Genomic DNA, 22262 nt, shown 5'->3' with positions numbered 1-22262 from the left:
GCCCTCTGCTGCACAACATCTCCCCCGGTGGCATCGGTGACGCGCCTGCTCCTATGTCCTGAAACGTCTGTCACCTAATAATTTCGGACATTTTTTAATGTCCTATTTATGCAGAGCCCTCAAAACGTGATGGGATTTCTGCCTGGTCAGTGGCCCACTCCTGCACAGCGTGGCTTCTGCTGGCACTGTTGAATGTCGTGTGTCCTTCCCCTGCACCGTGTGTCATGCCACCTGGACGCTCTGCTGACACTCCTTTTCCCTTGACGCACCACATGTTACCCAGTGGAACATTCTATGCCGTGACTATTCTGGTAAGACATCCACCTGCTGGCCTGTGCATTACACTTCTGCGCGTACTCTCTCAAGACTTGGCACGACTGCGCGGTCTGTTCCCCTCTCTTAAATAGCGTGTTGCCTGCTGGCACGGCTCTCTGACCAGTCTCCCTCTCCTGGGCATCATGTCACCTGCTGGCACCGCAGTCTGGTCAGTTCTGCTGCCATGAACATCGTGCCGCCTCCTGGCATTACTTGTTCGTCAGTTCTCATGAACATTGTGTAACCTGCTGGCACTGTAGTCCGGTCAGCCAAACCCCCTGAAAACGTGTCACCTGTTGGCATTGCTGTCTCGCCAGCTCCACTTCCCTGAACATCGTGTCGCCTGCTGGCACGACTGTGAGGCCAGTTCCCCTCTCCTGAGCATCGTGTCACCTGCTGGCACGTCTTTAAGGCCAGTTCCCCCTCTCCTGAGCATCGTGTCACCTGCTGGCACGTCTGTAAGGCCAGTTCTCTCCTGAACATCGTGTCATCTGCTGGCACGACTGTAAGGTCAGTTCGCCTCTCCTGAGCATCGTGTCACCTGCTGGCACTTCTGTAAGGCCAGTTCCCCTCTACTGAGCATCGTGTCACCTGCTGGCACGTCTGTAAGCCCAGTTCTCTCCTGAACATCGTGTCACCTGCTGGCACGTCTGTAAGGCCAGTTCTCTCCTGAACATCGTGTCATCTGCTGGCACGACTGTAAGGCCAGTTCACCTCTCCTGACGATCGTGTCACCTGCTGGCACGTCTGTAAGGCCAGTTTCCCTCTACTGAGCATCGTGTCACCTGCTGGCACGTCTGTAAGCCCAGTTCTCTCCTGGGCATCGTGTCACCTGCTGGCACGTCTGTAAGGCCAGTTCTCGACTGAGCATCGTGTCACCTGTTCGCACTGTTTTCTGGTCAGCTACCCGCTCGTGCACGGATCGGATTATCGCCAGCGGACACTGCTGCCCTGTCAGGTCCACCATGTCACCCAGTAGCGCCACATGTTCTTTCTCTCGAGTATAGTCTGTCGCCTGCTGACTGGTCACGCTGGGCGCTGTCCCGTGTACACAGCTTATCCATGGATTGCTGGCATTGCTGTCTGGTCAGTTCCTCTCCCCTGTACTAAATCCTGTTGATTGTTCAGTTCCTCGTTTGTGAGCAGCACGTCTGCCAGGGCCAAGGTATTCACTGGCCCTCCTCTATCCTGACACGTCTGCCACCTGCTGCTTCTGCAATCACAGTAGTTCCTTGTGCATTCAAGTTGCCCATCAACCGCTGGTCCCGACGATTTGACAATTTTCAATTTGCTTCAATTTTTGGCACAGCCTCTGGCACCTGTGGTTCCACCGTCCCCGAAGTTTCAGCCAGTGGCGCACTCTCTGCTCCCCTGCAGTGTCTACCTCCAAGTAGACCCCTCCTTCCCGAGTCACCCCCGTTTTGGTGCCCTCCCTTCGTAATCTCCTCCTCTCACTCAGTAACTTTGCGGCTCTGCCTCTTCTGTAGCCCCCCTCCCTCTCACAGTCTGCTCGCTGCTTGCTTTTCTTCGCCCGCAGTCTCGCTTCCGCGCAGTCTCTGCCACTCAGTCGCTGCGCCCTCTGCACAGCCACGGACACCAGGCGGGCTCTGCCACCCTGCAGCTCTCTGGCTCCGCAAGGAAGAGGACTAAGCCCAACCTAGGACGGGTGACGTGAACGCGGAGGAAGACCTCGCCGCCTGCTGGAGATATAGTGGCAGGGCCGGGCAGAGCAGTGCCAGTGCTCGAGGACGGCTGTGGACTGCTCGCTCTGCACACTGCACCTTCTCCACACACTGCCGCCACCGTGCCACGGGGGACAGGGATCCCGGCCAGGACCGCGGGTGCAGCAGCCGCACCACACCTCACCGATAGCAGGACTGGGAGCTGTCCAGCACTCGCACCTCCTGAACATGACCCTCCTGCCCCTCTACCTGCTCGGGTTGCTCGTCTGCAGTGGGCAAGGTAGGAGCCCTTTCTTGCATTTTCCTGCCATCGGGTGAACACATCATACCGTAAAAAAAAACAACAGATGCAAAGTTTTTTCTTTCTATATACACCGCGATGGGGAATTTCTCACAGGGCAGAGGAAGAGTAAAAATACGAGACGAGCCGATTATCTGCAGCAGTTTGAACGGCACGGCTCACATTGGGGGTTACCATCTGTACTGAAGTGCCAGGCTGCGTGGGTACTGGGGCCACTTATGTGTGCTAATGTCCTCTGCTGCACACGCATAGGCTGTGTCCTCAAAGCCCTGGTATCAGGGCGATTTGGTTGGGGAACAAGCAGAGAGAAAACCCGGCCCTTTGGTAAATGATTGCTTCAGGCGTGTTGCTTCTGCCTTGCGGAATACACGAGACAGGCAAAGCGTGTGTCGCAAACATTGCAAAACAGCGATGTCCGGCTGTGCTCGGAGTGAGCGACCTCTGAATTGCTCCTACCCGCACATCATTGCGGGGTGTTACTTCCACGCGACCTGGCTTGTGTAGCTTGCGGTTTGAATACATGAAGTGCGTGGCTGTATTTGTGTCATTATTGTGTACGCCTGCACATCATTGTCGCAAAAAGTAGGTATATTTAAACGGATTTTTTTGGTAAGTCACACTCTGTTTTGATGTTATGCATTTGCTGTGCTGGTCACGCCTTTTTTTTACCATGTATCTAAGGAAAGGGTCAGCGTTTTGAGTTTAACATCGTGGCTAGGTTTGTGTGCAAACGGCGTCATTAAAAGTCATCTATACGGTTACTTGTTTTATTGCAGGCATGTGAATGGTGGCTGTGCACACGTATATTGACAGCGATCAGTAGGCTCGCGCGGTATGCAAAGCTAACAGTTGTGGAAATGCTGTGGCAATGGCTTTGGGATCATAGGCGCTTCGCCTGTGGGCCGACAGGGGGCGTCAGAGGACTGCGTTCTTTGCCCGAGTATGTTAAGGCAGTCTGAGTCGGTCTTCCCTCATTCCTCAAGCGCGGCTTGACATTTGTGCTGCGAAGCCTTCATTTTCGTCGTGCTATCCATGGCTAGTTGATGACATGGCATAGCGGGGCTGGAAATCACACTGCTTCCGGTTATCTGGACAGGCAGAGGGGTAACATCAATGGGCCATGCACTCCCTGGGCGGCTAACGTTTGAACGGCCCATGCGCCCCCCCCCCCTACCCTCCGCCAGAGAGGTTGATTTTAATGCATGGGAGTTGTAATGTGCATCACGGGGTCGTGTTCTTACAGCGGCTTTGCCTGAAATGTTTTGCCGGGCCTTTCATCTAATGGAAAACCCATATCATTATGGAGAGGCACGGTCCTCGCTGGACCAGCTGCGTGTCTTTGGCAGTAAACGAGCTGCCTGCACCCAGCTAAGGAATGCACGCAAACACACACGAGTTGCTGCCCCATCGCAGCGTGCACGGGGTGTGGGGGTGTCAGGAAAGCGGTGGAGCCTGTGCACATAATCCCCAGCCCAGCTCCCTGGGTCCTGGAGGCGATCCTCGTGTATTGACCGCCGATCGCTCCATCCCCAGAGCCACGAGTGATTCACACGCGGGAATTGGGGTGTCCGGGGCACCTCGTGGTATGGAGGGCCAGTACTACGCAGGTCTCAACGATGGTACCCCAAACTGCTGCTACGGGTTCCATAACAGGTGATGGCTGGTATAAAATATGAGTGTCGTGAACACAGCATTCGATATGAGCAGGTATGACTGCAGAGCAAAACATCTTTCCCCTCGGAAGACATTTCTGAAATTAGGCATCTGCTCCCCCACTGCACGGGTGCAGGCAGGCCCGCGCGTGTACCCGAAGTGATCATACAGGCAATGCACACATCTCTTCACCAATCTGTTTGGCCGAGTGTGCGTGAGAGCACCTGTGCGAGAGTTTCTTCGTGAACAGGAGGCGTGTTTCAGCTGGTGTGTGTTTGCGCATGTGTGTGTGTGTGACTGTGCAGATTCATCGGTGCGTGCATGAGAGAGCAAGCACCCGTGAGAGGATGCATTCGTGAAAAAGGATGTGTGTTTGGGTGTGCGGTTGTGTTTGTCTGTTTGTTTATTTGTTTTATTTATGGAGATAGTGCTCCAAACCCGAAGGTATCTGGGCGCAAGAGATAGCATCTGTGAAAGAGTTTAAAAACGAGAGAAACTGTGTGTTTGTGTGTGTGTGTCTAGCATGAATGTGGGGATAAGAGCACGAGTGTGTGACTTGACCAATGGGTGTGTGTGCGCGAGAGAGCGAGCCAGAGAGAGAGAGAGAGAGAGAGGGAGAGGGAGAGAGAGAGAGGAGTGGCAGAGAGACAGAGAGAGAGAGAGAGGGGGAGAGAGAGAGGAGTGGGAGAGAGAGACAGAGAGAGAGAGAGAGAGAGAGAGAGAGAGAGAGAGGGAGAGAGAGAGGAGTGGGAGAGAGAGACAGAGAGAGAGAGAGAGAGAGAGAGAGAACTCGCATTCAATGGCGTCCTCGGTTGGTATTGTGTGTGTGTGGATGACCCCAATAGGATACTTGTATTGCATAATTAGAACTGCAGTACACATGAATATATTGACATTGCCTGCATGTTGATATGTACGGTTTCATGTGTGTTCTATCATTGCTAGGACACTGCTGAGTGCAGTGTAGTTTCTTTTATTGCGTGGGGTTGGGGGGTACTCATGCACCACACCCTGCGGTGACGTTGTTCGTGGAGCTTTATCGTGATTTACGCACGCCATATAAACTCGTGTGTACCACATGCTATAGGAAGTCGACCACAGAGGTGTGGCAACTTCCAGCCAATCGTGACGCAAGGGTTGCCTGTCTGAATAGTGTCGGGTACCTGTCTGGATAGTGTTGTTTTCCCTTGAAGACTGTGGCACACATTATGCCAACCTATAGCACGGTGTATACCATGTTGGCCTGGGCCCTTCTCCCTACACGTGTCTACCCCATTCAGTAGTCAGGAAAAGAGGACCGGCCGCAACCCAATTGTTCTGGCACTCTGCATGCCAGCGATGCCACGGCGCAGCGCTTCTGATACGCAGGAACCTGTATTAACTTTTGCCAATTTTCGAATTGCTTTGATGGGATCTCTCATAGGATACCATGACATCGAAGGCTGTGATTGTGTTGGGCACACGTACGTCGCGACGACCAGCTGATTTAATGTTAAGAACAGCGTTTTGATTTGTACACCTTGGGTCAGTTTCATTCGTCAATTCACAGACTTGCAATTCACAGGTGCTTAAGCATTGATAGTGACACTCTGAGATCTAAGACGACAACAGCTTTCTTCCCGAATGCTGTCATTTCACTGGCGTGTTACAACATTCCCCAACAGCGACTTGGCTGATTAATGTGCTATAAACACTTACCTCGCAGGCGGCACTTTACATAGTTTGATGGATTCCAAAATGTCTTCTCACACATAAGTGTTAAACTATGAACGCCTGCACTATTCATTAAGGGAATACATATCTAGATTGACATCAGCAACAGCACACTGGCATATGATCGCCAGTGTGTAGGAGCTGTTGCAGAGATTTCTGAAAGTGGTCCGACAATTCATGGTTCAAGGCCAGGGTTTACTGTGTCTTGAGAAACCACGGGCAGCGAACCAGTGGCATACCTTGATGTTACCAAGTTAACACATGGGTAAAAGCAATCCGATTCTATGTTTGAAAAGAGTATGCTAAAAAATACTACAACTAATCCACACAAGTGTCAATCCTAATCTTGCATTTTTAAGTATCTGGAGAGGGTGTTCCGTCAAATGTCAGAAGACATGCCTTGGGTGAACTTCTGACTCCTTCATTTACTTGCATACAATCCTCACATCACCGATCAATCGGAGAGCACGCGTCTCAGTTAGCAGGTACAGTTTAAGAGAGCGTCAACTCTCAACTAGTGGCTACATCATGAATGTATTGCGGGCTAGCGGTGTGCGCCCAATGGCCGGATGAACTGACTTGTGACCTTGCTTCTGTTCCAACTGTATAGCTCAATTTTCACATAAAACTCACCACACATTAGGCACCCGCTCAGAATTTACACCAGACAAACTAAGGATTGAGGCATTGCATATAATAAAGCTATCATCCAATCCCAGGTCTGACTCCATATCCTCCTCCCCCAGCCTGCAGAATCAAAGGTTCCAGGACTGCCCCCCCCTGCTGCTGCAGGGCTGCGCTTTGCTGCCACCCTCCTCCCTCCGACAGAAGCAAAATGACATCATCAACTCAGGCACATCTTATTAGAATGACCAGAATACCAGTGTGTAAGGACATATCTTCTGCTCCTCAAGAGTACTGTGGTGAGTAGTGGTTAAACCATCTACTCATCAAAGATATACCTCCTTTGCCTTTTGTGGTAATGCGGGTGGAGGGATGTCTATGCTCTTAGATGGGGTTTGAATGTGAGACAGTAGCAATCCAAATAGCACTAGTACACAAGCCCAAAAATAAAAGAATATTCAATCAAGATTATTTAAATATGGATGTGCTTAAATTAAAATAATACATTATGTAATTAATTATTAAACACACTACTAAAAACCACCCTTGTTTAAGAAGACAGGAAATGCAGAATACATATGGGTAGGCATTCTGGATACTTTAGCTGTGAGGAAAACGGGAAGAATTCCAATAATGTCACTCAAAATGATATGATAGGATATTTATTACACACTTAATGCCCAGATGTTTCTAAGAGCAGACCTGTGTATCGTACCTGTGGTGCTCCTTGTCGTTTTGCTTCCAAGGGGAGTACGTTGCCCCTGAGCTATCCTCCCGAGAAAGGATATGTTCTTTAGGAAAAAGATGAAACAAGGTCATTAATCAGTCTCTATGGACCCAAAAATTGATCTAGAACAAGTGCTCTTAATAATACCTGACTCTAGTTCTTAGGCAGTTCGACTGGGCCATCCAGCTGCAAAGCTAAATCCTGATGGTCTAATGCTTGATTCGATGACAGAGCGGTACACCGTTTTCTGCATGGTGCGCTGGTGCTCAAACTGAACAGGTGATGAGGTTCTGTTGGGGTGATGCAGTATTGTGCTGGTTCAATGATGCAGCAACAGCGGTTCAAAGTTTAAAGGTGAGTGCCAACGGCAGCACCACAGGTCCTTCTCGTTCGAAAGCTGCAAACGGAGTTTGAATGTCGTTCAAAGTGGTTCAAGCAATGAATACACTCCCAAGGCTGCTTTGACCCTTTGGAGGCCCTGTCCCCCCTGCAGGACACTGTGTTGCAATCTGAGTACTTCTAAGGTTTGCTAACAGAGCGTAGGCCTTGGACCTAAGTAAAGTCACTCCAATGTGCCCTGATGGTGAGTAGGGATCAGAGATGTCCACTGCCTTGGAACATCTGCCTTCACCTCTGGTAGAAGGCTTTTCAAATTACTGCTCTCCCAACAAGATCCTAAATCATTCTCATTGATGTCCTTGAAGGTCCAAAAGTGAATCAAAGAAGTGATATGAGAAGCCCTCTTTGAAATGTAAAAGGCAACTTTGGATTGGATGAAAGAAAGCCTGTATTAAGGGGCACAATTCCTGTACTTGGGATAACTGACCCTTGCCTCCTGATGTCATACCCAAAAGGCTTTGTTCCACAGGTCACGGGGGAGAAAGGAAGGAGAGAAAAGTACACAGAAAATCAAGATGGAGGAGCATTTCCTCAAACTCACTGTGCTTTCTGACTATCCTATCGCCTCTCCCAGCTTGTAGCTTCAAAGACCCCACTCTGCCCCCTTGTGCGAGGCAGGCGTTTGATGTGGAGCTGTCTCTTTTAAGCCAGACACACATAAAATGGCCTTCTGTGAGCTTCTGTGCCTCGCAGGGACCCATCCTCCGAGACAAGCATCCTGCCTTTTGTCGCTTTCCCTGTAATACAGATACCAGGTGCCTGGAATCCACATCACCCCTCACTGCTGTTCTAATCCCATAGGGTTGACACTGATATACACAAATCAGATGTGGCTTTAACAATTATGCAAACTATTAATCATCATATTAACACCTAGGTATGGCTTACATTTCCACATGTTCCCACCACCAGACGATAGCTTAATGTCATTACTATGCTTTTTTTTTTTAATACTAGAGATGTATTTTTTTGCATTGATGTAATTGTACTAAATTGAAAGGTTTCAACTTGCTGTAAAACAAAAAAATACATACATAAATAATAGAGATGCAGACTTAAATCAATCTGCACTGCAGGAATTTGATGCCCCTGCAGCTGTCAAATGGGCACCTCTGAACCTGCTCTGTGCCACTGCTGAGCACGATCGCGATACTGATGCAGCAGGGCAAACATGTCCTCTGTGCTCCTGGCATGGAGTGGAATGAAAAGGTGGTCTGATTAGCAGACCAACCTTTTTGCAGATGGAATTAGCCATATCATTTTATTATTTAATCAAAATGAAACTTGTAGAACCCTACCAGATGGCCATTCCACACACACACTGTGGCACTTACCTTTTGAACTCCCTCCATCCTGCAGTCATCATGGCAAACAGATGGCTGGTTGCTAGCCATGCACGCATTCGACGCTCGCACTTAGTGGCTGGCAGATAGCTCGCCGACTTGGGCCTGCTGCTATGAACAGGGCTTACGCCGAGGTTCAATTGTTCAAGGCCTACACGGGTCACTTCCATTTGCCATTCTTTTCAGGGTGCTGCATTGTATACTCTTAGAGTGTGTCATATTAACTAACAGTGGTGCTGTGAAGCAGGCTCACAAGTTCTATGTAAAGCATGTTTGATCTGTCACTGGCATGTTTACCATGGCCTGTGCTCAGTGACCCTGTCTGTTTTCTGACTCTGAGAGAAATGTGTGTGACAGCTCGATAATCCGTTACCTGGTTACAGAGCCATTATATCAATGGATGTAGACGTCTTCTTTTTCTCAACCGTTGCGCTGAGACCAGACCACCGTGGTGTGCGTGAGGTGGGAAACATTGTAATCGTTTTAACATTGGCATGGTGTGGCCATTGTGTGTGTCTCTGTGTTAAGTGAAGCAGTCATGCTGACAGGCTGTGGGTGTGGTCCATTGCATGGCACTGCATTCAGACATGACATTCACACTAAGCCCCACCGACGGCTAGGCGCAATGACGGGGGTGTTAATATCCACTCACGTGCAGCGACGGGGCTGTACACAGCCACCCACATGCACCGGTGGTTATGTAAACATCCACCCACGTGTCATTTCACTTCATTAACTTTGGTAAACAGTAAGTGAAGCGCTGGTCAGCAGATGTATCTGCTGGCTCGCAGAACATCAGGACGATGCGCATTGGCCTCACCTAGTTGCTGATACATGCCTGCCTGTTTTTGCAGCATGCCTTGAACATGTCGACAGTGTAACTTGACCCTTCGCATCTTTCTCCCATAATCCCCTGCCCGAGATATACAGTAGCAGGCGCAACAGCACGAGCTTCTGTAAATGATCCGCCTCTGTGACAGCAGCACCACAGTGCACGCAGTCATCCGGTGGCAGTGCTGACGCTGCATGCACCGCGGAAGGCATGGAAATACAATATGACGGAAGCCTCAGACTTCATACGAGACGCAGCAATCGTGTTCTTGTTTGAGGGAAAAGGGACTCGGCAAGGACGCAGCGCCCTGTAATCTCGGTGACACGCGTATCCGTTCTGAAACATGCGACATGGAAAGGCGCAAACTCATTGCAATCATTCCCACACAGCGTTTGTGCAATGGGATGCACCCATTGAAAGACGCGGTGTGAATCAGGGCCCATATGCACGATGGATACAAAACGGCGTTGCAATGGCCCTGGTATTCTGCAAGATCAGATCTACCTAAACCTCGGGGCTCTTCCCCTCAAAAGACATGAGAGTTAAGGGCTCGTTATTGCTCTTAATGTTGGATTTGATAATTGGACTTGTTGCTCAACTTAAAGGATGTGTATCTTCGTTACACAACCCAAATGAACATATACCAAATTAATCGTTTAATAGTGTTCTTGTGAACTTTTATATCGACTATTTATTGCAGTTGTACCATACTTTTTTCGCCTTCAAATAGCAAAGGATCTGCTCCCACCAGAAATCAAACGCCCCCATGCTCAAATAATGCTCAGCCTATAGCAAAGGTGTGCATTGCTCATATACCTGTAACCACACTACATGCATTGCGTCTGGAAAATGTGCAGTATGCCCGTTGCATATTCTGCAATACTGTCTACCCCAAAACTGTACAAGGATAACATGGCTCCGACCCTCTCCGCGCCCATCCCTGCTGCGTCAGCTTCGGATGTGCCATCTGTGTTAGGCCCCACCGGCCCTGGGCTCTCCATGTTGGTTCAACCGCAGAACTCAACTCATCGGCTGTCAAAACAATGCCAAAATAATGTGGCCATGCAAACAACGACAGTCCTCTCTAACAACATAATAACAAACACATAGGTCTTTTAAGTGAGGGAAAGAGCCCATAAAACTGAAGACATGCCACCCGTAGCCACGCAAAGTCAATCAGTCTTCCCCAGCATGTGAGAGTCGGGACAGGGAGATGTGGACTTGCACTTCATCGATTGCGACTTTTCAGGAACTGTGCCCTAACTTGACTCTGACATTATAATCCTTATGCAAACACCCAGTAACGAATCTGCATTTCTATGGCACACGGAACACACGCTACTCCAGGAGTTACAGAGCATAGGGCCTGACTCACAAAGGTTGTTCTTTTCCTCAATGGGATTTCCCATTGATAAACGCTTTGTGATTTTACCATGGAACAAAACTTTGTGGCCTATAATATATTAGGAAACCATATTGATCAAGCAAGTCATTTTCTATCGGTTCTTCTTAAATGGAGCTGAATCACTTGTATCTTCTGAAAGTGCAATGTTGTCAGTTTGGGACAGAATGAAAAGAAGTCATAATCCCAAAATATTAGCATTTATAATCCACTGGAGGGGCCTAGTTTTGCACATGTTGGCCTTTTGAGCAATTATGCATACATTTTTTTATTTGAAAGCTTCAAGTTCTCAATTGCTACTTTCTTTTTTTTTTAAATGTATTTATTTATAGTTGAAATTTCAACTTTTATAAATATTCAACATACTACTTATTTCTTGAACTATAAAGATGAATCGTTCTAGCACATGCATTTGTTTTCATATACACATCATCTAAATTTTGGTTAAGATTTGATCACTTTGATTTACAATTATGGATAATGTGGATTTAACGTGAATTTCCATGTGCGCTTGTCCTATGTTCTAACTCTGTGAAGGGTTCAAGATTGATGATAATGGATGCAAAACATTCATTATCCCCTTACCAGGTTACAATATTGCAAAAGGTCCTGATTCCTAATTTAGTCGCAATTTTAAAAGAAAATTTCCAGGGATTAGAGTTTTGTGTGTGAGGAAGTACTTGTGGAAATGTTCTTTTCTTAGTTCTGTTTGCGCTGTGCATTGTGTATTTAGATGCTCTTACGTTTCTGCCTCAGTTGTTTTATCACAGAATCTGCATGCTGATATTTGGCTGCTTTCCTGGTTTCGTTTTGCAGTTATAGTTCTCGTCAGAGGCGGTGCTGGGGGTGCGGGGGTAAGGGGGCTATAGCCCCGGGTCTTTTGGTTGTAGCCCCGGATAGAAACTCAGGGGTTACAACCAAAATGATATAAAAGCTGAGAATCCTGCCAGTGTCGACATAAGCTTAGCCCCTGATCTTTTCCAGACCTAACAACACTCCTGGTTCTCATAGGCCATACATTGAAACACTGCCTCATTATCAGTGATCTATAACCCGCACTGGGACATTTTTTGTAGATATTTTCGTATTTGATTGAATCGCTTTGGAATGAAAATTCCACAATTGTATATTTTTTATTTTTTGCATAAATCTTCAGTTTCTGACCAATTGTTGAGACAGATTTTTAACTTTGCCCTTTCTGGCTTCAATATCAAAGTGTTGTTATCTATGCTTGCTTTTTTCATACTTTTCATACATACATTTTTCCACATGTTTAACTTGTGAATGTTGTCAAGAGCTTTTGTCAGACGTGAGATGACGGTATTTTTGTATTCTTGTTTCATTAGGCACTTTCTGTAAAGAGCTAGTGAATTCCATTCTACGATCACCTTCAGACAAATGAGCCCTAGTTCATATTTTATGATAGGGGTTGGAAAGCTTTTGGGTAATGTAAGTAGTTGTTTTCCAGAAATAGCCTTCTAAATAGACCCACTTTGGTGGTTTTGATTTGAATTTAGATTGTGGTCCGTATGTTAAGGTAGCAATGACTTTTTATTTGTTAAAAATAAGAACTGGCTGGCAAGAGAATCTTCCTTACTTGCGATGGACAAGTAAAGCCTGCGATCGTGATGTTGTCATTTTGAGTTTCATTTTCAGTTTGTAAGGGAGACTTGTTTTGCTGTTGTTTATGTTTACTCCTGAATATTTGTATTCCTGTACTATTGGTAGGGGTGTATTGTCGATGACCCAATTGAAACTTGCATTTTTGTGGTTATTTATGGTTTCCATTTTTAGTATGTTGGACTTGAGGATGTTTATCTTTAGTTCATTCTGTGAGGCATATTTCTCTAGCACGCTAAGTAATCTTTGGAGGCCAGTGGGAGTTTGCTCCAACAGAATGAGGTAATCGGCATATAGGAGCCAGGGTATCGCTTGGTTATTCAATTTGGGTGAAAAGTTTCTTGCAGTACCAGTTCTTCTCCGATATCTCTTATGTAGAAGTTGAATAATGTAGATGCAAGTGTTGATCCTTGTATTAATCTGCTGAATGTTTTGATGGCTTTAGAGAGAAGACCCTTGTTATTTATTTTGATGCAGATGGATGTTTCACTGTAGAATTGTTGCAGCAGGTTCAGCATGTATGGGGGCATTCTGCTGATTCAAGTTTCTTCCATAATATAGATCACAATATTGAGTCGAAGGCTTGCCTGAAGTCAATAAATGCGAGATATAGTGATTGTTTTTTCATTATAGATTCTTTTTTGATTGCAGAGATGATCACTAGATTAGAGGCTGTGCCTTGTCCACTGATAAATCCTGATTGGAGAGGGTCCAGCATGTTTTATTTTTCCTTTAGCCAGCCTGTCAGATCTCTTAACAACCGCCTTGCACATATTTTCCCATTAGTATCTAGTAAAGCTAAAGGGTGATAGTTTGATGGCTTCGATCTCCTTTTATGTATACTGGGATGAATATGGACTGTTTCCAAGATGGTGGAAATGGGGCTTGTGCTTTGATGGTGGCATTTGAGATTCTGTCCGGGCCCGGTGCTCTCGATGTGCTTAATTTTTTCATTTGAAGAATGATGTCCACTATATCGATGGATAGTTTTGAAGATTTTTGCACAGAGAATAGAGGGTAGGAAGACCCGTGTTATCATCACATAATGTGGTGAAGTGAGCTGTCCATTCCGGCTCACTTGTGGTGTTCAATAGGTGAGATAATGTTCGGTTTTTGCCCTGTTTTTAAGGAGGCTCCATATTTGTGTGCTTGATTTTGTTGTTAGATAGTGGAGCATTTCTTCATTTTCTCTTTGGGTTTTTAATTGTTTGTGTTGAATTAGAAAATGTTTGCATTTAGTACATAGGTTAGACCATTTGATTCTTTGTCTACCCTCTGTAATTTGTATGGTCAGTTTATGATAATTTCTGTGGACCTGAGGAGGAGGCATGCATGTTATTTCCAGAATGTTATGTTCGCTTTCCTCAGTTTCGATGATAGTGATGATAGTGATGACAGTGAAGTTTTTGACAAGATGTGTGTTGTTGTTTGATATGTAAACATAGAGCCTCATTACAAGGTTGGAGGTAGCCCTGCCGGTAAAACTGGCAAGGCTACTTCCAAACTTGCAAGAAAGTCCAGAACCCGCGAATGGGCAACTACTGAGGTATTCCGGCCCCGCTGGACCCGGTAATTGCCCTTTCGCGGATGCCGGAATTGGGTGATCCCCATTCCAATTTGAGCCCCATAGGGCTCAATGGAATGGGGATGGCTGTAGCACTGGCACTGTCCATAATGGTACCTGTGCTATAGGCATGCTGTGCTTGCGGGTGCCTTTCATTCCGCCAGGTTAGACCTGAATTTTATATTTTGCTGGTGTTTTGTATAGCACATTATCACAACAAAGTTGACTGAAAGCATGTGGATAGGGGAGGGGGCACACAATAGGGAGGGTAACAGGTAATGTAGTCGAGTTTAGTATATAATGTAAAACAGACCTGATTAATAGTAAGAATAATACAATACCAGCACAATTATAATTTTGTTGATTTACATGCAGAAGCCATCTCCAGATAAGTGACAATTCAAGTGTTTCACCATCCCCAGTGAGTGTGGGAAGCAGATGGAGGATATGTGCAGGTCAGGATAAGGTTAACCTTGGGGAAGAGAGAGAACACGTGCATGTTCCAACATTCACTAGTGCCGTCTGACCATTGATGATGGAGGCTAGCCAATTGAGATGCGTTGATTTGATTTCTATATAGAATTAAGCGTTTGATGAGGGTGGCATGGTTGACAGTGTCCAAGACCATTAAAGGGTCCCAAATAATGAGGATAGCGGTTGAATAATTTTTGAGTGATTTCAGAATTCCTTCCCTCATGAAAAGTAATGTATTTTGGTACTTCTCAATGGTTTGAAGTGTAATGTTTATCCTGGAGCAGGTATTCTCATTGACTGTCTTCCCTTAATTGAGAGTTGACCAGTTTTCCAGAATGTTTGCCACAATAGGCATAACGGAAATCGGATTGTAATTTCCGACATTAAAATGCTCCATGTCTGATTTCTTTAACTGTTGATGGCTGCTTCTATAAATAACCACTGGGTAGTGGCAGTTATAATCTGTGATTTACAGAAGGTGCCGATGAAGGTGATTTATTAGACCCCGTCCGCATGGATGTAGGATGGTATAGGTTGACTTGTTCCCCACATGCCTATATGGTCCTGACAAGCATATCTACACCATTTTGGGTGCAATGATGGAATTGAGAATGGGAAGAAGCGCAATTTGGTGCTGGGGAGGGAGACAGTTGGCCTCATTACGACTCTGGTGGTAGCCGCGCCTGTAAAACAGGCACAGCTGCCACCAGAATCCTTTTTTTTCCAGCACCCTGGAATGGGCAATTACCGGGGTATTACAACCCCGGCGGACCCGGTAATTGCCCATTCCAGGGTGCCGGAAACAATTCTTCCCCATTCCCATTCGAGCTCCATAGGGCTCAATGGGAATGGGGAAGCTGGATGCACCGGCACCATCCGCGAATGGTGCCGGTGCATCTGACGTGTTGTGCTCGCAGGTGCCTATCTGCCCGCCAGGTCAGACCTGGCAGGCACATAGACACCCGCGAGCACAACTCGTAGTCTGCCGGTCCGGGAACTACGGTACCAGCAAGCTTACTGATACTGTAGTTCCCGGACTGACAGACACGTAATGAGGCCTATTGAATTTAAAGGGAGTGCCCGGAAATTGGTCTTAATCAGGTGTATTGGTTATGTGAACGTCTGAAATATATTATCTTCAAGGGCGTAGTAGGAGGCGGGTCAAGAGATGATGAAACCTGTGATGGGTGCTCTGTTCTGTTCACAGTTGTTTTACATATCTGAAGAGCTGCTAAGGGTTCTGATCACTAATGCTCTATTTGGCATATGAACGCTCTTCAATTATCTGTGATACGTTTCTGCCAATATTATAATGACAATCCCTTGTGGAGGCTGTGCATGAAAACTAAATGCACATGTGATGTGATCAGTGATGTCATCAATGACATTTGTGATGTCATCTTTGATTTCCTGGGTGTTAGTCGTAGCAGTGCACGGTGGTGGCGCGAGTTATGGTTGCTTAGCTTACCATAACATGTGATGTCATCAGTGATGTCATCAATGACATTTGTGATGCCAAATAGTTGTCCTACGGAAAAAGAAAGCCATCCATTAACAAAGTAAATGTTGCGTTAAGAACCACCTTTCACAGTACAGGACATAGACGCAATAAGATTTGACAATAATAGTATAGATGTGCAAAGCATTAGCGTGTGCTATGGAAAAATAGGATTTCTGGTTAAACAAAATCATTTTTCAAGATGGCCACCATCGAATGGAAAGGCGGTTGTTCCATACATAGCCCCTCTTCGCTTCCCATGACAGCAAGGAAAAAGCAACAGTATGTACCATGATGCAGAACCTGTAAATAACCATACAGCGACGTATAACGTGGTATATTACATTTCAAAATGGTAGACTTGATTTTAAAAGAAAACGGTAACATTTTAGAATATGGAAGAGTATAGATGTGCAAAGTATTAATGTGTGCTACGGAAAAGCAGGATTTCTGGTTAAACAAAATCCTTTTTCAAGATGGCCACCATCGAAAGAAAAGGCGGTTGTTCTATACATAGCCCCTCTTTGCTTTCCATGACAGCAAAGAAAAAGCAACAGTATGTACCGTGATGCAGAACCTGTAAATAAACATACAGCGACGTATAACGTGGAATTTAACATTTAGAAATGATACACGTGATTTTAAAAGAAAACGGTAACATTTTAGAATTTGGAAAGTACATTTATTTAACAAACAACTGTCAGGGATGAACGGACTAATTGCATTTGCAAATAATTTGTAACAATGACTCCAAGGGCCAGCATTGAAATTGTCCATGGAGAGACACATGCAGTTAATTTTGCATACACAAAGTATGCATTTCTGGTGAAGCACTCAATTTGTTTGCACAGGTATTTCCAACATGGCGGCATCACTGTTGCTTTACACCATGATAAAGGATATTAAGTCACTCCTTGTGGCTAGTTCAGCATAGGGACAGAGCGGCCATGGCCTGTCATCCCATAACATTATAATGGACAGGCACCCGGTCACCAGCATTTGCATCTGGCGTGGAAAGAAGACGTCAAGCGGCATCTGAAAACCGTGGCACGCACAGTACGGCAAAATGTATCTAGTCGAAAAACAAAATCTGTGCCAATAACCAACCGTTAGGAAAAATTTCCAAAACAGACACAAAGATTATGGAAAATACTACACAAATGTAAGTGGCCAAACAAGACATTTTAAAGAAGTATTAGAGTTCACCATGGGGACATATAATGACACCCTACAAACACAAGTAAACAGGTAATTCAGTTATGTAGGCTGCATGAATGGACAAACAAGAAAAAATTACATGTCGTTATGTTACACAAGACCAAAAGAATGTACAAACTGATACACAAAGCTATGTGGGCAAGCATAACATTTCAAAGAAAAAGAAATAACGTTCACCAACGGTGACTCTAGTCTTAGCTTGCAAACGCAAACAATGTACACTCTCTGGTATTGGAGGAAAATTACAACTCCGCAAAAATATAATACTTCTGTTACATTGTCACAATTAGTGTACAGTCGTCAAAATTAAACTTACATCATCTTCACAGCCTCTGTTATTTTTGGCAAAGTCAGACAGCAAACTGTTTGCATCAAAGAATATTCGTGAACTGATATTTCATGTTCCTTACAAGCGTTTTTAAACTATAACCTTATCAAATAGTATTTTTTTCCCAAGCTTTGATTCCTTGCGTAGCTTTTAAAGTTTCACTTTCGCTCAAGGTCAAAAAACAATAGCCCCTTATGAATTCACTCGAATGCATGGGCCTACTGATCTTGCAACCAAAAAAGCAAATCAACTGACCTTCACTCATAAGGCAAATACATTCTCACTTTGCAACAACATATGAGCATCCTATCATGAGAACCGCTACTCCCATATGGCGAGTAAACCACTGTTCCCATCAAACATTCCAGGTGGCCGCCTCAGATTTCAAAACATAGAACGCCAGTCCGACTTCAATATTAATCTGAAAACATTACAACACAGACACAGGCATTGCTCATCATACATTGAGCACCAACTTCCACTTTACCATGTGATTTTGGTGGCAGGAAACCTGCCCACAACCACCATGCATCCAAGACTGCAGGCCCTCCTCATAACCACCTGAGTGATGTGCAGTAGTACGGGTGTATCTATAGGTGTGGTATGCTTCAGTGGTTGTGGCCAGAGGCTAGACTCCTAGCTGTATATTCATAGATATTACAATGTATGGGTGTGCAGTGGCTTATACCTCCAGTGCCCAAGACTCTACAAACTCCCCACAACCATCTGATCGATAAGCAATACTCCAGGTGTATCCATTTTTGTGACATGCTGCAGTGGTAGTGGCCAGGGCATACAGTCTTGGAAGTATGGCCTTCGGCCTACGGCCTACAGCCAAGCATCCAAGACTCTAGGCCCTGGCCACAACCACCGCAGCATGTCACACCCATGGTGGCGTACAAATCAATAGCACACCCATAGGAAAAATAATTTAATTAGAGCATGTACTCAATTTCAATGTTCGCTAACACCACGCGTGTCCTAAGAACAGTTTCAAGTTGCCTGCGCACAGCAGGGACTGGAATACTACTCTTATGAGACACCCCATTTTCTGTACTTACAAACATCCCAAACAAGGCGGGCATAGGGAATACATCATTAACACTTACCGCCTGAACGAAAAACAGTTTTTCACCCATCTCTTACTGTCTGAACCTCCCCAAGCACTCTGACACAGCAAAATAGTTTTCAAAATAGCATGTTGCTGCTGGTGGCCGCTGCGCTGTCGGCGGATCCATGATGTCGGGCGCATCCAAACAATCTGACACAGAACACGGCTCACTGCAGCCAATCGGCAGAGACATAGCGTGTCCGCGGTCATGACGCCAGCCCCTTAGCCAATCACTATCTTATCCGCGGGGCGAACAAGGAAGTGTGTCGGCGGAGCGGACATAGATATCACAAATGTTTTTGCTTTATGTTTTGGTCATTTAAAAAATGAAACTACTGGACGGATTTACACCAAATTAACAAAAGCACGCTTTCGGGACCAAGCCGCTGCTCCCGCCGCAAATTTGGTGAAAATCCGTCCAGCGGTTTGGGCTGTAGGCGTGCGCGAAGTTTTTCCCTATTATGTCTATGGGAAAAAAGACGTTTTGGGTCCCCCTCTATAACTTTACCCCCCCCTAGACCAAACCTCACCAAACTTTGCACAAGAATTCACAGTGGCCCATATACGTTTCTTGCAAAGTTTGGTAAGTATTCGTCCAGGGGGAGCAGAGTTATAGGCCTGCCCAAAAAGTGCTCTTCCTATGGAAACAGCAAATTAACCATAACTACACGGCCACTAGCGTGGCCGTGTAATATTGGCTGTGAAAGACTGCTAAACAAAGTAGCCATACTCTGCATGGGTACTTTAAACAGACATGATAACACTCTCATCAATTGTTGAAAATCAATAATCCTGTAGGTCGCTGTTCTGAGTCACTTATCGCTTGATGTTCTTGCCACTCTGAAGTAAACTGCATTGAGAATGGGTGCGTGTGGCTGGCTGATAGCAGACATGGAAGGAAGGCAAGAGTTGGCATGCTGCGGCATACTGGGACCTTCTGTGCGCTCTCCACACCTGTCACCTCATCCTGGTGCATTGCAGTGCATTGTGGTGCAAACATCTCAGAAACGGTGCATCCAAGGGCCTTGAAACGTGGATTTCGAGGTCCCATAGGTACTTTCAAGTTGTGTCCCTAATGTTGAGACACTTAAAATGAGCTTTATCTGGTCCTACTATGACCACATTGATGTTTCTCTGATTTCAGGTAACTATGCAAAGTTTGGTGCAGATTTGGTGGAATGATGTGTAATTATATAAGGGACACATTCATTGTATAAGGGACTGCTTTATACATAGAGATTACATACACCCTGTTTCACTAGTGTGTACTGCAATTGTATGTCTAATCCAAAATTATACAGTCTAGAAATCTTAATACAGTGATTTATGTATTACAAAAAAGCAAAAAAAAACAGGAATTTTGGTGTCACGGTGCATTATTTAATTTTTTGAAAAGAAAAATACAGATACACAGCATTTTTGACAGATTACCTCAAATGAAGTTGACTGACAGTGTTTTAATGGGGCTGCCTCCTAGGAAATATGAAGCCTTCTTCAGAGGAGGAAAAGCGGCGAAGGGTGGTTGATGAGGTTCAGAATGGTGTTGGGGAGTTTCTTCTTAGAAACACAATTATCATCTAATAGGGGAGACTTACTGCAGTCTGCGAGATTAGTAATCATCCACTTTGCAACAGTAAGACTGTTTTCAGATAGAACATGTTGGCAACATCAGGGAATTGAGTCATAATGAACGCGCCTGCAGGACGAAAGGCTGTCATATTTGGCTTAGAACCTGATAGTTTCCCTGGAAACGATATTGATGGTGAAACTTTCATCATTTGACCTCGGGATCCTGCTTTCCCATCTAACCCCTTCCTTTAATGGGGTATGCCTTTTATAGTATGAGCTCGCGGCAGTCGTCCATTTGGTAGAGACATGGTTAAAGAGGAGGATGTCTGTCACTCACTCATTGGAATTAGATTCCATTAACAATCAGGGTGTGCATTGGGTAGATGTGTAATAGGCCACAGAACAAAAATGACAGCATTTGACATTTCATTGTTTTTAATAAACATAATACTCTCTGGAACACTTTAACATTGGGTTAATTGAACTTTTAGATAATAGGCCTCATTACGATTTTGCCAGTATTCCGGCAGTAAATCGGCCTGAATACCGGCAAACGTAATTACCAATACCACCACTTGGTTAGGCGGTATTATGTCTGGATGTTTCACCTCCAGTATTAATACCGCCTGATTACAGGTGGTGGTTTGCCTGTGTAAATCCCCATGTAATGGAGTCCATAGGACTCCATTGGGGATGTTTGCCTTTATTACCTGTGGCTGTATAACCGGATGGTGATTTTTAGAGGTAAAGTGAAGGATGCTGGAGGTAATTCCTCAACCTACCTTCAGAAATCGCCAGTGTTACCATCCGGTAATACCGCCAGAGGTAATACCGGCAAACTTATAGTTTGGCAGTGGCGGAAAAGTTGAGGTAAACTGTATTACCACCCCTTTTTTCCCACACCGCCAAACTTGTAATGAGCCTCAATGTGTTGTTGAGAATCTGCACATTCAGTAGAGACAATGCAGAGGTCTGTAGGTTGCAATGTTGTAATTTTGTTTTGTTTTTTCAAACATCAGCTTCATATATACACACAACTATGTGGCGATAAGAATGTCTGGTAGAGGTAGCCCAGTATCTGGACAGGGGATTAGAAGAATCTGCCAGAAAGTAGCGATTGAGTATCACTTTAGAAATGGAAAGCTTTGATGAATAACTGGACTTTTAAGAAAAATGTTTTAAAGCCAATAGACCACTACAGTGTTTTTTTTTGTTTTTTGTTTTTGGAGAAAAAGACGTAAAAGGGTGGCCACGGCTGACAGCCGGGACACAAGGGAGGAAAGAATATCCAATGCAAAGTGGATATGCAAATCAACGAATCCTGGCTGATGCGCTTTTTAGAGCTGTGGTGGGATAAATGTGTCGATGATGTCGGCATAATGTGTTCTAGGGAATGGTGTATGCAATTGATACATTGAGCGAGTAAGAAACAAAGCATCTTTTCATGAATAAGGACAGTGAAGAGATTGCATTAACCCATTTTAGAATGCCTGCAGTGAACAGATTATTCTGAGACTGAAAACCATATGATGATTGCATGATTTAGGAAGTTGTGGTTGGTAGACATAGAGAAGATGAACAGGAACGTAAACGTGTGCGCACAACAGAGAGGTTGAGACATTTGTATGTATCCTTTGATGGCAATGCTGTATTGTAGGAGAACATTAATAATTCACTTAATACTGGGAGAGACCGAAAGGGAAAGAGAGAGTCGGAGAGTGAACGAGAGAGAGAGAGAGCGAGAGAGAGAGCGAGAGAGAGAGCGAGAGAGAGAGAGAATATGAATGGTTGCAACACTTACGACTATCAGCAGAATTGTGAACCCTGCAATATTGATAACTCAATCTTCGTGTCACGGATTCTCTCTGAATGTACATGTTCAGAATAAC

General features: G+C 45.3%; 1 protein-coding gene across 4 annotated transcripts in view; it reads left to right on the top strand.

The window, feature by feature from the left end:
* Positions 1 to 1804: 1804 nt before the first annotated feature.
* The window catches only part of NCAM2 (neural cell adhesion molecule 2), a 1850180-nt gene continuing 1829722 nt past the window's right edge, over positions 1805 to 22262 (top strand). For 2 of the 4 annotated variants that reach the window (XM_069636393.1, XM_069636392.1), the window contains exon 1: positions 1808 to 2277. In XM_069636393.1, coding sequence (XP_069492494.1) covers positions 2226 to 2277 — 52 coding nt within the window. In that variant the 5' untranslated portion in view covers positions 1808 to 2225. Of the gene's footprint in view, positions 2278 to 22262 lie in introns of all 4 variants that reach the window. The other 2 variants (XM_069636394.1, XM_069636396.1) reach the window with 2 other exon arrangements.

Source organism: Ambystoma mexicanum, chromosome 7p (genome assembly GCF_040938575.1).
Source record: "Ambystoma mexicanum isolate Mex_15411 chromosome 7p, UKY_AmexF1_1, whole genome shotgun sequence".
Classification (NCBI taxonomy): domain Eukaryota; kingdom Metazoa; phylum Chordata; class Amphibia; order Caudata; family Ambystomatidae; genus Ambystoma; species Ambystoma mexicanum.
Note: the sequence above shows the minus strand (reverse complement) of the source record. Positions and strands in the feature narration are given on the sequence as shown.